Source organism: Triticum aestivum, chromosome 7A, assembly GCF_018294505.1.
Source record: "Triticum aestivum cultivar Chinese Spring chromosome 7A, IWGSC CS RefSeq v2.1, whole genome shotgun sequence".
In the NCBI taxonomy this organism is placed as follows: Eukaryota; Viridiplantae; Streptophyta; class Magnoliopsida; order Poales; family Poaceae; genus Triticum; species Triticum aestivum.
In genome coordinates this window covers 715257639-715273775 of record NC_057812.1, presented here as the reverse complement: position 1 = coordinate 715273775, position 16137 = coordinate 715257639, and the positions used below count along the sequence as shown (strand labels likewise).

Sequence of the window (16137 nt, the reverse complement as noted above, 5' to 3'; positions counted from 1 at the left end):
TTTGGCGATGGTGGTTAAGTCCCACAAATGTAACAAAAGGCATCTTGTACCTATTCATCCGGTATGTACTGTCGAACACAACAACATCAACAAATGACCGGTAATCCACTCGGGACTGCCCGTCACACCAAAACAGGTCCTTCAGACGGCCTTCTTTGTCAACTCGGAACTCAAGAAAGAACTCTGGATCCTTATCCTTCCTAGCCTTCAATGCTCGTATTGTAGCATTTGCATCTCCATCCACAATACCCAACCTCTTGCACCTAGATGAGAAATTTTACAGGTCCTTATCGATAAATCCAGCGCCCGCTCTGTCACTACTCATGCACTGAAAGACATCCATTATGTGATGCTTACGAAGGCCCATCGATTCCATCATTACTATTTATGATTTCTGATGGTCTTTGATTTTCCCATGGGAACGAAGAAATCGGGTTTCATCTGGACTTGTTAATATGTGGTTGTGGTCATCTACAAAATTGTCCACAAACTAGATTCCACGCTGCTTATCAAGTCTAATGCTCAGCACAATACTCTCGAGTCTCAGCTCTTTACCTTCTTTTTCGGTCCTTGATGTCCCTCATGGCTGGATCACGAATCCCTTTCTTTGAGCAAACAAATCTCGTATAGAAAACCTCTCCTATTTTTTCCTCATGCCTCATGATATCATTCCTAATGTTGAACCGTTTGTTTTTAGCGTATGCATTATAGAAGTTATAGGAGTCTTCTTCACTTTCAAAGGTCATCTTGACAATTTTCCAATACTCATCTAGAGCCTCATTTTCTGCCCCCAAATTACAAAACATACCATGAATGGCTTCAGACTCATGAGATCCTATCACATTGTTATTTTCCTATCATAAAATATAAGCAGGTTACCTATCAGTTCAGTTCATAATGATTTCTATCCCTATCACACATAAACTTCAACATAAGTAAACCAATTATAACATAACAATCTGACCTCCAAATCAGTTTACCTATCAGTTCAGTTCATAATGTTGCGGTTGTCAGACGTATTGTATCCAAATAAATCACCACGCAAATCACCCATCCCATCTTCACTGCTAGTAGCAAAAATGAAAATATGAAAAAACAACAAAGAACTACATATTGCAAAGGATGTATAGCTCATAGAAAGGGTACACTCAAATCTGATGTGCAATGACATCAAGGTTTCGAAAGTTCGTTCATTTCCCAACATGAAATTTTATTTCCATTAGTTGTTTCCATCAGCTTTTATAATTGTCAAATTTTGCACCTGATGTAATTGTAAAGTTGTAACAATCCCTACCAAGTGTTATTTTATGATTTGCAAAACGCTTGTATACAGAGGAAAGATTAAGCCTTCAGTGTGCAAATTATTAACAACTTTTCACCGGAATTCTTATCAAGAGAGCCTGATGTGTAACTTATTCAAGCTCTTGTAAACCCAGTACCACACACCTTCTGGTGGCCGAGCATCAATCTAGGCTATTTAATTTCAAGTCTTAACCACTTGCTGATTTTGTGAGCCATACAAAATTGCTCATGGAAAAAATACAGTAATAGTCAGAGAATAGACTGATGGAAACAACTAATGTTGCTGTTTATTCTGGTGAACGAATTCTAATCAAGTAGCTACATCTACTTTCACTACAGGGTTGTTTATCCTACAAGAGAGGAAAACACTCTTTCTCTATTACAGAGTATCTCTGGAAGCTCTTACCAAATGCAGAAATTCTAAATGAGAGAAGAAACGCACCTGCCAGAGTCCATGGAAGACCGGCGACGGGGCCAGCAGCTCGAAAGTCGAAGGCGCACCAGCAGCGGCCTCCGAGGAAGAGAACGTCCGGCAGCGTCAGATGAGGAGGCTGCAGGAGGACCCCGGGCTGCCGGCGAGGAGAGACCGGCCGGAGGCGTGCGAGCTGGAGACCACGGAAGGGGCTGCAGTAGGATCCGGGGCTGCCGGCAAGGAAGCGACGTGGAGGGGGGTCGCGGTGAGGAAACTTGGTTACGGTTGCGTCGGCGGCGGAGGTCTGCGGCTCCAGGGAGTAACAAGGAGGCGCGAGCGGAAGGAAGAGGATGGGAGGCGCGAGCGGAAGGAGGGGGTTGTGGGAGTACCCTGGGCTGCCGGAGACGCGGAGGGGATCGCGGCGAGGAACATGAGGGGTCGAGGAGAGATCGTGGCTTCGCTTTTTTTCTCTCTCTCCCTTTTAGGTCGTGGCTTCGCTGGAAACTGAAGGGGACACTGATTCTTCAACGCAAAGGATTCGATCCCCCCCTCCCTCGCGTCGCCCCTCTCGGGCGGCTCGAGGGCGACAACCCTAGATCTCGCCGCCTCCCCCCTTCCTCCCCTCCCTCCTCGCCGCCACCAGAGGCATCCGCCGGGCAATCCTGGGACGTCGCCAAGGAAGGTGGCGGCGGGGCCTCTGCTGCTCCGTTTCTCCAGGGGGGGGGGGGCGTCGGAATCCGGGGCGGCGGCCTCGTTCGGTGAGGTGCCACCGTCTCCTCGGCTGGTGGTGGCGCGGGTGTGGTCCGGTGGGCTTGGCTGCGCGGGCAGCAAGCTCCCCGGCGGACGAGATCCGCGGCGCCGGCGGTGGGGCTTCTGGCCTCTTCGGCTCCGGATCTGGCCGCCCCTTCCCCCTTCTACTGCCCTGCGTGCTCCACCCCTTCAGATCTGGTCCGGGTCGACTTGGTTCTCCGGTGCCTGGAGCTGGATGTGGTGTTGGTGGTGTGGACCCTTGACCGGGAGAAATCCATGGCGGCGACGTCCATGGACGCCGCTCCCCTTCTTGGAGGCGCCATTCAGGTCTTTTGCTCCACCCTCCCCTTCCCCTAGCCTCCCGGGTGAAAGCTCGAACTTTGTTGGGCGGCGACGGTGCTCTTGGCTCCGTTTGCTTCTTGAAGTCGTCGCCTTGGATGCTTTTTGGATTGTGGGCACTACGGTGTGGTGGTTGTCGGGCGGCGGCGACTGTGTGCCCCAAGTGGCGGCGGCGGCAGCTTGGCAGGTCCGGCAGTGTTCGGGTTTCTTCTGGTGCTCTCTGTGCAACTGGTGACAGCTTGGTCCGGCGGCCTCTGGCCAGGAGGGGATCGGGTTCCCCTCCTCCGGCGGTTACAGTAGTGCAAGTTGTGAGTGCCGGAGCGTCATTCCTCGGCCTTGGCCCTGCCTCCTAGTTGCTCCGTCCTCCCTGGACACCCTGTTGTTGTCTGACCGACATCTTTCTCCTCTCCAAAGGATCGTCAGTGGGCAGCGATGATGCGGTGTTTCTGGTGAAGTTTCTTAGTCATGTAGGGTGTGCTATGTTCCTACTCCTTCTAGTTGCATCCTTCCATCCATGTTCTTGGGTGAGCAATCCATATGTCGACGGTTCGGCACCTTTCGAGCCAGGCGAGGAGGCAGGGGCCTCTTTCGACAGTGGGAATGGATGGTGATGTTGTTCTAGGGCTTTGGTGTTTGGTGCCGTCATAGCCTATCCTCGACAGCGGGCGCTTCCCGGAGCCCCATTTCTCCTTCCCTGGTGAGCCTTGGGTGGACGAGGGCCGCTGCGTGCTTCAGCTCATGCTTATCATGTGCTATCTCCTAGCTGTAGTGTGTGAGGTTTTGAGAGTTGCCTTCCAGCACCCTTGTATCTTGCCGTGTTTTGTTTTTTTGTTTGTTCGAGTTTGTATTGCAGTGGTTGTAATCCTGGCTGGTTGATGGCTTTGTTAATTCAAAGCCGGGCTCTCCTTGAGCCTTCGTTCTAAAAAACTGAAGGGGACACTTTTTGGAACTAAATATTGATTGATAGGGACAAAAGGACGAAACTACCCTTTGCTAGCACTAAGCTGGTTGTTTAAAACCTCTAGTAATCAGAGCCATTGATACGCTTTAATCTTCCTGGAAAAAACTTCCCGAAAGCATAGAAGCAGACCTCGTGTTTCATTTCTAGATAAATTAATTAATTAGGAATGTATCACAAAATTAACACAACACCATAGTTGCAAATTGCAATATCCCCGTAAACAGACCTAACCATACGGTGAATTTGTATCTAAATAATACATTTAGACATGGTTTCAACTTTCCATTCCTCTCGGCCTTATCTCGATCCTTTGCTGGGTGTAATCGGTATCTTCGCGATATTAATATATTCCCTTTTTTGAAAAGAAAATCTCGATCTCTTCTATGTTAATCTGGCATACCTACATGGCCTTCTGAACCCTCTAAACACAACATTTTTTCTCCTTCCTCTCCAGACAATTCTCGTCCAGCTCTATGTTAATATCTTGCTCTATCCATCATCCATCGCTCCTCACGCTCGCCCCATCAGGTTTCAGCTGCTGCTTCAAACTTTGATTCTTCTCCAATGTGTCCACGAACATAGATGATCATTATCATCCATCAAGTTCCCAACCCAGTCACATAACAGAGATCACAAGTGCTTATGAGGCATGAGATGGTTGCAATCATGTTGCAAATGGCAGCGAAGCAGGACCCCTACAGCTTTTTGGTTTTGGTTCTGAGATGTGTCTGTACAAATGTATACCACCAATGCACCCTATATACAAGATAGGCTACATAGCCTCTATCGAAGCTGAGAGGTTCTTGGTGTTCATGATGACGTCCACGTCACCCACAACATCTATGAGTGAGCCGCCACCTCGCGGAATCTACAGGACGAAATAGTAAGGCTCAATGTCTAGAAAAGAGGATGGCGCCCGGCTTTAAAAAATGAAGCCCTTACAAGCAACGATACAATTCAACACAACACTGAAAGACACAAGAAAAACAAAGAGAAAACTCTAGCATTATATAATGGAGCTCAGGAGCAGCAACAATGTCCAAAAAGCAAAGACAACTAGACACTGCAGCCCTCAAACATCATTGAAGGACCAACACCGCGAAGGAGGCCACCTCGCAAGGGATGCCAGCCGTCTTTGGAAGCTATGTCATCGCCATCGCTTGCACGTCTGGCGCACCAGCGCCATCCAGTTCCATCACCGAAAGGTGGCCCCTGCTCGTCGCCCTCGCTAGAAGGGCGCCGCAACGTCGGACGATGGAATGCTCACCTCCCTAGAGCGCAGCTGCACACTGATGCCAAGAACCCAAAGGGGGTCAGTTGAACTGTGTTGTGGTGTGTTGCGCTTATAAATAATATGTTTTGTAGAATTAGCCACACAAGTAGGCAAAAGGAAGTCGAATAAGCACTACAATAAGCAAATATATATGTTTGGCAAACAAAAATCACATAAATCTTAACTCACCACAATGCTAAACGCAGCCTAAATTATTCCCTAGATCATATCTCAAATCTAAACAAAAGAGAAGGTAAAAGTAAACTCGTCGACGAAGAAGCTAAGTTATAATGTCGGTTTGCTAACATTAAGTTCGGAGAAACTTTTGTAGATCTCAATCACCTAATTTCGCGTTTGGTGGCGAAGAAAAAGATTACAAGGCTTATAGAAATGACTGGATTTTAGCCGTAAAATTATGCCAGATGGGAGCACGAAAGCAAAACCTGGAGTGAAGGTGAAAGTGTGACTGGACGAGTCCTCCAATCCGTAGTACTGGTAGCCACCAAACCCGTGCCACAGAGCTATCATGTACTTCTTGGCGCCGCTATGCCTCTCCAGCGAGAAGCTCTTCTTGCCCGGCCGGTCGATGCCAATGTCAGAAGAGATATATTTTGATGCGCACATACACTTTCGAACGGTAAAAGTTGTGCAACAAAATAAATTACCAGCTTGCCGCCGTCGAGAAAGACGGGGCAGTCGCAGAGTCGGGAGAAGAGCTCCTTATTCGTTTCTCCTTCCCGGCGGCGCTCATCACCGGCAGCACTACACCGCGCGAGGATGTCGGTGCAGTCCGCCGGGAGGAAGCTCCCCCAGACCTGGTCGGAGTCGGCAGCCGCCCGGAGCGCGATGGCGGTGGCCGCCAGCCTGCACGCGTCCCCGGGGGAGGTCAGGGACGCGACCAGCGCCAGGCAGTCCGCCGGGAGGTCGCAGATGCCTGTCACCATGGATTAGTTTTGCTATCGTCCATCCTGGAGGGATGATAAAGCGACATGTAATACGCTTCGCTGGTATAACAACACATGGTGTTGCCAAGATGACAACATCGCCTGCTCTGATCTGCGACTGAGCTATGGCTGTGGCTGGCAATGGCCACATAGTGACGACATATATTCCTGACGCCAATTTGGTTAGCACCTGACGACACAGTGGACTAGTGTGATACGTGTACTCTTCTATTTTCTTATTGGCCAAGCATAATTTTTAGCCTCGTGGGTCATGGAAGAGAAAGAAAAAGAGACAAAATTTGCAACTGCTTGAAAGAAAAATAAAATTGTTGGGTTGTGGCCTGTACACCAAAAACTTAAAATGAAGATGCATAATGTATCACAAATTAAGATGTAAATTACAACAATATACTACTCCCTCCTATTCATATTACTTGTCGCTAGTATAGTACAAAGTTATACTAGAGTGCAAAGTTGCACAAACATGGTGTTAAACTAGTAATTTTAAAAAAAAAATCATCTGAGATTGATTCCTCAACGTTTACAAGGCAAAAAAAACAGCACAACGTCAGGTTGAGAAATCGTTTGAGATTGCAAACAAAAAAAGGAGAGAAAGTTTTTCACTCAGAGCAATTGTTTGAAAAATGTTATTGTTTCAGTGGCAGCAACGACGGGGCCAAGGGGAGGGATTTGTAGCACGCAGGAGCGGGGCACGCAACCCCTTTTTCTTTTAGCTTTCGGTTTCATTCTTTCATATCCTTTGAACCAAAAGTTTAAATCAAGTTTGGTTTGCATATTCGTGTTACTGGTGACGAGGGCCTTCAAATGAGATCCATTTTGGATATGTTTTGCCGAGTTTTTGAAACTTCGTTAGGTTTCTACCGCTGAGACTTCGTACGAGTGACCAACAAAATCATAAGTTTCAGAAATTGCAACCAAAAAAATCTTATGTTTTAGAACAAATGACCAAGAAAATCGTAAGTTTACGAAACTAGAGCTAAAACTTGTCATGAACTCGTGCAAGAACCAACGACTTTGCAGATCGTGAGGCAATCGGGCGGCCGACACATCGGGGCAGGTGTGTGCCCCTGTGAGTTCTGCAAGACCAAGCAAGGATAGCCGCCATGCACGAACAGGTGTGCCTCCTCCAGAGAGAAAAAAAACAGGTGCAACTAGAGTTCCTCCTTAGGGCTTTCCACCGCCAGTTCCCTCGCTTCCAGGTGCCTTCTCGCATCGGTGAGGTGGTGTGAACCCGGTATGCGGTGTGTGCGTAGTCTCTGATCGCCCAACTTTAATTAGGGACTTAGGGTAAAGACTAGGTGTCTAGATGGTGGTGGTGAGGCAATGGTGCCATTAGCGGCGTCGAATAAGACCTCCCCGTCCCCTCCTCGTTCCAAGGATGTTGTTTGGCATCGGAGGTGGGCATGTGGAGCTTTAGTACATTTTTTCGATAAAGGGAGCTTTAGTACATGCCTCATTTTATCTTTACCTTGTCAATGTGACTGACGATGTCCTATGGAGGCGATGATGTCATTATGTTATTTTGTTCTCCAGTGGCTTTTCCACCCGATGAAGCTAAGATAGATGTTCCTTGGTCGGGGAACTCACGAGGATTGAGTCACTCTCCTCTGTCCGGCCGGATTTGAGATTATCTACTGGCTCTCCTTGGTGTCAGCTTCTCCAAGACTGTGATCTGTCAAATGTGGTTGTTGGCGTCTCTGAATTGTAACCTTCTTGATGACTTATAATCATAATTTGATGACTTTCATGGTGTTAGCTTCTCCAAGATTTGACAGATCACAATCTTAGAGAAGCTGACACCAAGGAGAGCCAGATAGATGCGCCTCGGTCGAGGAACTCATGAGGATCGAGTCCCCTCCCCTTTTCTGCCGGATTTGAGATCATCTTCTGGCTCTCCTTGGTGTCAGCTTCTCCAAGATTTGAGATTATATTCTGGCTTATAGTCGTAATTGTAATCTCCTTGATGGTACTGCAACTTGATGACTTCGATGGTGCTACTCAAGCATCAGGTCGAGAGCTCTGGGGTGAAAGTCTTGGTCTGACCCGAGCTGGTTATACCTGGCAATGGCGATGTTTTTATATAGTTACATTGTTGAAGGCATTGCTCAGATATGCTCAAATTGATTCTTCGGGGTGAAAACCTAGATCCTAGCCTTTGGTGGTTGGATCCGGTGACAATGATGCTTGAATGCCGCTTCCTTCTTGAAGGTGTTGCTGTTAAAAAAAATTGTCGTCTGTGTGGTGTGATGAGATGGATGGTGTGGATATGGTCATTGTTTTAGTTTGCCGATTATGGATCTGATCTCTTTGGACTTTTTTACTTTTCCTCGCTTACGCATAGCCTTGGTCTAATATGACTTTGCTATTGTTGTCGTGTTTTTTGTGTGCGTGTGTTGGTGTTAGATGTGTGCATTCTATCTATGCAGAGGCCGGGTGTGAGCTCTTAGGGTATGTATTCTCTTGATGCTCCTTTTTGAGCCAATAAAATTCACCCTTTGTTGAAAAAATTGTACTTCACAAGATTTTTTTTCTACAAAGTTGGCCAAACTTAACAAAGTTTGATTTCAGAATTTCTTTTATATGAGGAGTAAAAAGAACCAGAGGGAGTACACACTCACAATACATCTACCGAGCACTAAACCATGTGGGACGTCAAATCCAAAGTTTTGATCAACTTGCGCTTTCTTCAACCTACCGACGACTGTCGCCACCGTCCTCCCTCCTTCCATGTCAACCGCTCTTCAGCACTAGCCCACTAGGCCACTACCTCAGGAATAATATTCTCCATTGCATAGATCTGATCTGATATCAAAGAAAACACGTATGAGGTTGTTCACAGGTTGCTATGAAATCACATGAGCTCATAACCTGGGCACCGCCCTGACCGGCGCCCTTGGCCGGCCGGCGCTGGTAAGGGAAGGCGCCGATCTCCCCTTCGATCCTGCCCCGGACGTCGACGAGCAGGCAGCGGAGCCTGGCCGCCTCGGCCTCGAGCGCGGCGTGGTCCTGGACCTTCTTGGTGAGCTGCTCGTTCATAGCCCTCAGACGGGCTGCCTCCTCCTGCAGCACCGCCGTGTGCTCCTTCTTCTTCTCGCGGTACTTGCGCACGGCTGCCCGGTTGCCCAAGGGGCGGCGCTTCTTGCTCCGGGAGGTGGCGTGGGCGTCCTCGAACTCGGCCGGGGTCTCGGCGCCGGCGTCAGAGGAGGCGGAGGCGGCGAACTTGGAGTGGACGTGGAGGCAGGTGTGGGTGTGGGGGAGGTGGTGGGCGGGCGGGTTGCAGGTGTGGGTGTGGGTGCAGGCGACCTGCTCCGTGTCCATGAGGATGTCGTCGAAGTAGCTGCCCATGGAGGAGCAGTCGAGGTTCCCGTCGTCCATGGCCGCGATTAGCAGCAGCTTGGCTTGGAGATGCTAAATTAAGCTGTACTCACGTGCTGCTTGCGTGCAATTCTCGTTTTATTTTTGAGAAAGGTGTCGACATGATGAGAAATACTGCAACATGGACCAGAAGAATCCCTCAAATAATTTTAAAAAATGGACCAGAAGTAGCAACCGACTTTCATCTATATATTCGCCTTTTTTCAGAGGAAAAAGAGCCGGTAGGGAATATTACTGAGAGGGAGGTGACGAATGCCTGCCATGGCCCCGCCCCCACCGTGCCTTTGCCACCGACGTGGTCACACCACCTGAACCAATGCAGCCGCGCACCCGAGAGCATTGCCGCCACACGGTGGCGCCAGGACCTCGCCATACGCCACCCATCTCCCATGCTCCTCCGTGAACCATCGCCGCTGTGAACGTGATCATATCGGCACATAGTGGCTAAGCTTGAGCGCCATTCTTTGAGGGGAGATGGGTCGGGGGAGATCAAAACAAGATTTTGGCCAATTTTCATTGGTTATCTGGGGTAGTCCAACAAAAATTTCCTAGACTAGAGGGCCGAGTATGTTGGTAAAAATCTTTTAGATGGTTTGCTGGATATTTGCAAACTGGAGGAGGAATCATGAAGAACACACCTAGAAGCTCCGATGTTAGAATCACAAATCATAGAATATTAACTATTAGGACCGTAGAAATGTAGATTCTATGAACTAAAATCATAAAACTGGATGGGTTAGTTTGGATCATAAAGTCATAGGATCGCATAAAGGAATCGTGATTCTGACAACCTTGGACACAAGTAGCATTCACTCAAGAGGCATAAGAGCCTCAAGCCAACCATACATCTCACGAATAAAGTTTATTCGACCGGTCCAATCGATCCAACAACTCGCATGGGAGAAAGGTGACAATGAAGGATAATCCATTCCCAAATCCTAAGAGATGAAGTTCTTGAGCTCCACAGAGCCTTAGGGGTCTTGAATTTCATAGGAGTCCTCTACACAAGAGGAATGCTTGATCCCACTACAGGATGCATGAGCAAAACTCGTTCGAGTTCTTAATTTATGCTTTGATAATTCTCACTAGTAGAAAAAAGGGTCAAACGTGAAGCACATTAGTGCCGGTTTGAATTTGAGCCGGCACTAAAGTGTGCATTAGTGTCGGTTCCAACGGCCAGCCGGCCGCTCTCATTAGTACCGGTTCGTGGCGAACCTTTAGCACCGGTTCGTGCCACAAACCGGTACTAAAGTGAGTGGTGGCAGGATGTTGTCAGTCCGGGGCCCCTCCAGCATCTTTAGTACCGGGTCGTATCATGAATCGGTACTAAAGGTCGTCCTACATAGACCCTTCGTCCACCCGAGCTCGCTCTGTTCTTCCCCTTTCCCCTCTCCTCTCTGTTCTTTTCCCTCTTCCTCTCAAGCTCATCACACATTTTGCCCAAAATTTGTCAAGATTTGAAGGCCCCCATCCATTCAAATGATCACAAAGGTTAGCAACTTTGTCCTTTCATCTCTCATTGCTAGATTAGCTCGTGCAATGCTTTATATAGTGATTGATTTTTGAGTTTAGTAATTTGGGAGGAATTATATATATGTGCTAGTATTTGATTTATATGCAATTTGAGGTCAAAAATAACACTTAGTTTGCACATGTAGGTGTGGTTTACTTAGTACCTTCTAAATCTCCATCGTAACCACCGTCGATCGCTCGCAACGTCCCGTCGCCGGGCACCACCTTGTGGTGAGCCTCTTGTTCATGAAGTTTTATATAAAAAATTGATGTTTGTGTGATTGGATATATAGTTACTCATATAATTATCTTACCCATACGTTGTTTGTTATACATAGTGCCATGGTTTTGATATCCGTCCCCGTCGGCCCTCGTCCGGGTTATGATTCGGATGTGGTATATTCTCTTTTAAAACTATTCATTGCATTTCGTGTTTATGACAAATTATGCCCATCAAGTTGACATAGATATTTGTATGTAGGAGGTAGTTGAACCGGAAATTCCAACCGACCCTATTGTCGAGAAGTTAAATTTAGTTGAAAGAGAAAACGAGGATTTGAAGGAAAAATTGAAAAGAATTGAGGGGGGGAAGATGGAATTGGAGTTGCATGTTGCCGATGTCGTCGATGATCACAAGATTAAGATGGAGGAAATGCGCTTGAAGATTAGAAAGATGAGAAAGATTAGAAAATATGTCATTCATAGTGAGGCTTGGTATCATTATGCTGTTGGACCAATCGTTACTTTAGTTGCGATCTTGATCGCATTTGTTGTTGCATTTAAATTCTTTAGCTAGAGAGTTATTTGTTTGTTGCATTTAAGTGTTGTATGAACTTTATGTATTGTATTAATTTGGTGTTTTCGGTGCTGTGTATTGAAGATGAGCCGGCAATGGATGTACGATGACCGATGCCCTCCCAAGTTCATTAATGGCGTGCGTACTTTTCTGCTTGCGGCTGAGGCAAACAAGCGGACGGATGGTTTTATGCCTTGTCCATGTGCTGGCTGTAAGAATGGTCACAATTACTCTACGTCAAGAACCATTCACGTCCACCTGTTTGAGTCCGGTTTCATGCCCCACTATAATGTTTGGACCAAGCATGGAGAAAGAGGGGTTATGATGGAAGACAATGAAGAAGAAGAGGACGACGACAGCTATCTTGGCCATGGGTTCCCTGAATACGATGATACAACAATGAGGGAAGAAGCTGAGCCGGTAATGCAGGAAGAAGCTGAGCCAGCAATGCGGGAAGAAGCTAAAGAAGAGGCATCGGATGAGCCCGTTGATGATCTAGGTCAGGCCATTGCCGATGCAAAGAGAAACTGTGCAAGTGATTTGGAGAAGAAGAAGTTGCAGCGCATGTTAGAGGATCACAAAAAATTGTTGTACCCGAATTGCGTAGGTGACAAGAAAAAGCTGGGCACCACACTGGAATTGCTACAATGGAAGGTAGAGAATGGTGTATCTGACAAGGGATTTGGAAAGTTGCTGGTAATGATAAAGAATATGCTTCCAAAGGACAACGAATTTCCCGAGAGTACGTACGAAGCAAAGAAGGATGCCTGCCCTCTAGGGTTAGAGGTGCAGAAGATACATGCATGCCCTAATGATTGCATCCTCTACCGCGGTGAGTACGAGGATTTGAACGCTTGCCCAGCATGCGGTGCATTGCGCTATAAGATCAGCCGCGATGACCCTGGTGATGTCGAGGGCGAGCGTCCCAGGAAGAAGATTCCTGCCAAGGTGATGTGGTATGCTCCTATAATACCACGGTTGAAACGTTTGTTCCAAAACAAAGAGCATGCCAAGGTGATGCAATGGCACAGAGAAGACCGTAAGAAAGACGAAAAGTTGAGAGTACCCGCTGACGGGTCGCAGTGGAGAAAAATCAAAAGAAAGTACGGGAAGGAATTTGCAGATGACGCAAGGAACGTATGGTTTGGTCTAAGCGCAGATGGCATTAATCCTTTTGGGGAGCAGAGCAGCAACCATAGCACCTGGCCTGTGACTCTATGTTTGTATAACCTTCCTCCTTGGTTGTGCATGAAGCGGAAGTTCATTATGATGCCAGTGCTCATCCAAGGCCCTAAGCAACCCGGCAACGACATTGATGTGTACCTAAGGCCATTAGTTGAAGAACTCTTACAACTGTGGAATGGAACAGGTGTACGTGCGTGGGATGAGCACATGGGGGAAGAATTTGACCTAAAGGCATTGCTGTTCGTGACCATCAATGATTGGCCTGCTCTCAGTAACCTTTCAGGACAGACAAACAAGGGATACCGCGCATGCACGCACTGTTTGGACGATACCGACAGTATATATTTGGCTAATTGTAAGAAGAATGTGTACCTGGGACATCGTCGATTTCTTCCGAGCAGGCATCCCGTAAGAAAGAAAGGCAAGCATTTCAAAGGTGAGGCGGATCACCGGACGAAGCCTCGCCACCGTACTGGTGCTGATGTACATGATATGGTCAAGGATTTGAAGGTGGTCTTTGGAAAGGGTCCTGGTGGACAACCTGTTCCGAATGACGCTGACGGACGCGCACCCATGTGGAAGAAGAAATCTATATTTTGGGACCTGCCCTATTGGAAAGACCTAGAGGTCCGCTCCGCAATCGACGTGATGCACGTGACGAAGAATCTTTGTGTGACCCTGCTTGGCTTCTTGGGCGTGTATGGGAAGACAAAAGATACACCTGAGGCACGGGAGGACCAGCAACGTATGCACGGAAAAGACGGCATACATCAGGGTCATGCAAGCTACGCTCTTACCAAAGAAGAGAAGGAAATCTTCTTTGAATGCCTGCTCAGTATTAAGGTACCGTCTGGCTTCTCGTCGAATATAAAGGGAATAATAAACATGGCAGAGAAAAAGTTCCAGAACCTAAAGTCTCATGACTGCCACGTGATTATGACGCAACTGCTTCCGGTTGCATTGAGGGGGCTTCTACCGGAAAACGTTCGATTAGCCATTGTGAAGCTATGTGCATTCCTCAATGCAATCTCTCAGAAGGTAATCGATCCAGAATCATACCAAGGTTAGAGAATGATTTGGTGCAATGTCTTGTCAGTTTCGAGTTGGTGTTCCCACCATCCTTCTTCAACATCATGACGCACGTCCTAGTTCACCTATGTGAAGAGATTAACGTTTTGGGTCTTGTATTTCTACACAATATGTTCCTCTTTGAGAGGTTCATGGGAGTCTTAAAGAAATATGTTCATAACCGTGCTACGTCAGAAGGAAGCATCTCCAAGGGCCATGAAAATGAGGAGGTCATTGAGTTTTGTATTCACTTTATTCCTGACCTTAAGCCGATTGGTGTTCCTGAATCGCGGCATAAGGGCAGACTGGATGGAAAAGGCACGCTAGGAGGGGAACAAATAATATGTATGGACGGACATTCTCTCACTGAAGCACACTACACAGTTCTACAGAATTCCGCCTTGGTGGCTCCGTATATGGATGAACACAAGAATTTGCTACGCTCCAAACACCCGGAGCGGTCTGATGACTAGATTACATGTGAACAAACCAGGAGTTTCGCCAGCTAGTTGCAGACACGTACCATGCATGACGCCTCTATTGAAGATGACATGTACTTGCTGTCCCAGTTACTATCTTCGAATATAATGACTTTCAAAGGGTGTGAGATAAATGGTAACACATTTTACACGATCGCCCAAGATAAGAAGGGCACCAACCAAAACAGTAGTGTTCGCTTTGATCCGGAAACCAAGACGGGAAAGGAAACATATTATGGTTATATACAGGACATATGGGAACTTGACTATCGACGTGGTTTGAAGGTCCCTTTGTTTCGGTGCAAATGGGTCAATATGACACGAGGCGGGGTAACGGAAGACCCGCAGTACGGAATGACAACGGTAGATCTCAAAAATCTTGCGTATGCGGACGAATCATTCGTCCTAGCCAATGGTGTGGCACAGGTTTTCTATGTGAAGGACATGTCTACCAAGCCGAGAAAAAGAAAAGATAAGGAAGCGAATGCATCGTACGATGAGCCAAAGCGGCACATAATTCTTTCTGGGAAGAGAAACATCGTGGGAGTGGATGACAAGACAGACATGTGTGAAGATTATGAAAAGTTCGATGAAATTGCTCCATTCACAGTGAATATTGACCTGAGCATCCCGTTAAATGATGAAGATTTTCCATGATTACGGCGCAAAGAGACATACGCGAAGAAAAAGTTTCACACCCAAAGATCTGGGATGTGATCGGCTTTACTATCATCACTTTCTTCTGTGTTTCACACCCAGGAGGGAATCTCTGTAATAGTTCGGGTAGTTATGTGTTTTGGCATTTGAAACGCGAAGAAATTTTATGTGCAAACAAATTCTTTCATGCCTTTACTGATTTTTTCAGCTAAATGACCCTGAAATTGAAAAGCATTTCAAATGAACTCAGAAAAGAATGAAAGTTGGCATGGTATCATAATTTCACCCACATAGCATGTGCAAAAAAGTAGAGAGGGTTACCGCAAAAACTGGATGCACTTCGTGTACAAAATGGACAATCTCTTTCGAAGTATCAGGGTTTCGGACAAAAACTCATCCGTTACAAAGGCATTTCATTTTTTAAATAACCTAAGCATTACCAAATTGAATATAATGATAAAACACACTAATATTAAACATAAGAAAAAAGAATCACTAAAAAATATATTTTCATAGTTAAGTTATTCACAAACTAGTGATTCACACAAATTTCAAATAATTCAAAATTTAAACTATTCAAATTTGTAAACTACCGGTACTAACAGAAAGTTTGTAATTTTTTGTACCTAAAGCAAAAATATTCACAAAGAAACTCTAAATACAGCAAAAAATAACTCAAAAATAAATAAAACAAAAATAAATAAAGCAAAAAAATAAGAAAAAAAGCCCACCTACTAGGCCACAGCGGCCTGCATACGACTAGAAACCCAAATTCTAGTTGGGCCAGGATGCAGGCCCGCTAGCCCAGTAGGCCCAACAGGGCATCGCAGCAGAGGTAGGCCCAGAAGGCCTGCTTAAGAGAGGAGCTCGAGACAGCAGCGACGGCGGGGCTTATAAGCAGGTGCGAGTGCCCCTCGGCTAGCGAGGTGGGACTAAACTTCTGCGCCCCTCGCCTGGCAGCGCACACCCTTTAGTACCGGGTCGCCTTTAGTACCGGTTGGTGCCACGACCCGGTACTAAAGGGGGTGCGGTTCCCGCCGCTTGGCCTGGCCAAAACAGACCT

General features: G+C 46.8%; 2 protein-coding genes across 2 annotated transcripts; both read right to left on the bottom strand.

Annotated features, from left to right (window-relative positions):
- Positions 1–4407: 4407 nt before the first annotated feature.
- Positions 4408–6046, bottom strand: LOC123146966 (F-box protein PP2-B11). The gene is made up of 3 exons (XM_044566223.1): positions 5703–6046; positions 5481–5604; positions 4408–5053 (listed from the first exon to the last, which is right to left on the bottom strand). Exons 1-3 carry the CDS (start codon positions 5979–5981, stop codon positions 5028–5030), a joined length of 429 nt encoding a protein of 142 aa, XP_044422158.1. The 5' UTR covers positions 5982–6046; the 3' UTR covers positions 4408–5027.
- Positions 6047–8549: 2503 nt separating this feature from the next.
- On the bottom strand, positions 8550–9515 carry LOC123146965 (basic leucine zipper 23-like). The gene has a single exon (XM_044566222.1). The coding sequence runs from the start codon at positions 9375–9377 to the stop codon at positions 8811–8813; it is 567 nt and encodes a 188-aa protein (XP_044422157.1). The 5' UTR covers positions 9378–9515; the 3' UTR covers positions 8550–8810.
- Positions 9516–16137: the final 6622 nt, after the last annotated feature.

Bases quoted from the DNA above. Each gene is read 5' to 3' on its own strand.
- LOC123146966 (XM_044566223.1), bottom strand. From the start codon at position 5,981: ATGGTGACAGGCATCTGCGACCTCCCGGCGGACTGCCTGGCGCTGGTC. The intron at 5,605-5,702 runs GTAATTTATTTT...CCGGGCAAGAAG, and splicing joins TTCTCGACGGCGGCAAGCTG to AGCTTCTCGCTGGAGAGGCA. The intron at 5,054-5,480 runs GTTTTGCTTTCG...TCTTGGCATCAG, and splicing joins CACTTTCACCTTCACTCCAG to TGTGCAGCTGCGCTCTAGGG.
- LOC123146965 (XM_044566222.1), bottom strand. From the start codon at position 9,377: ATGGACGACGGGAACCTCGACTGCTCCTCCATGGGCAGCTACTTCGAC.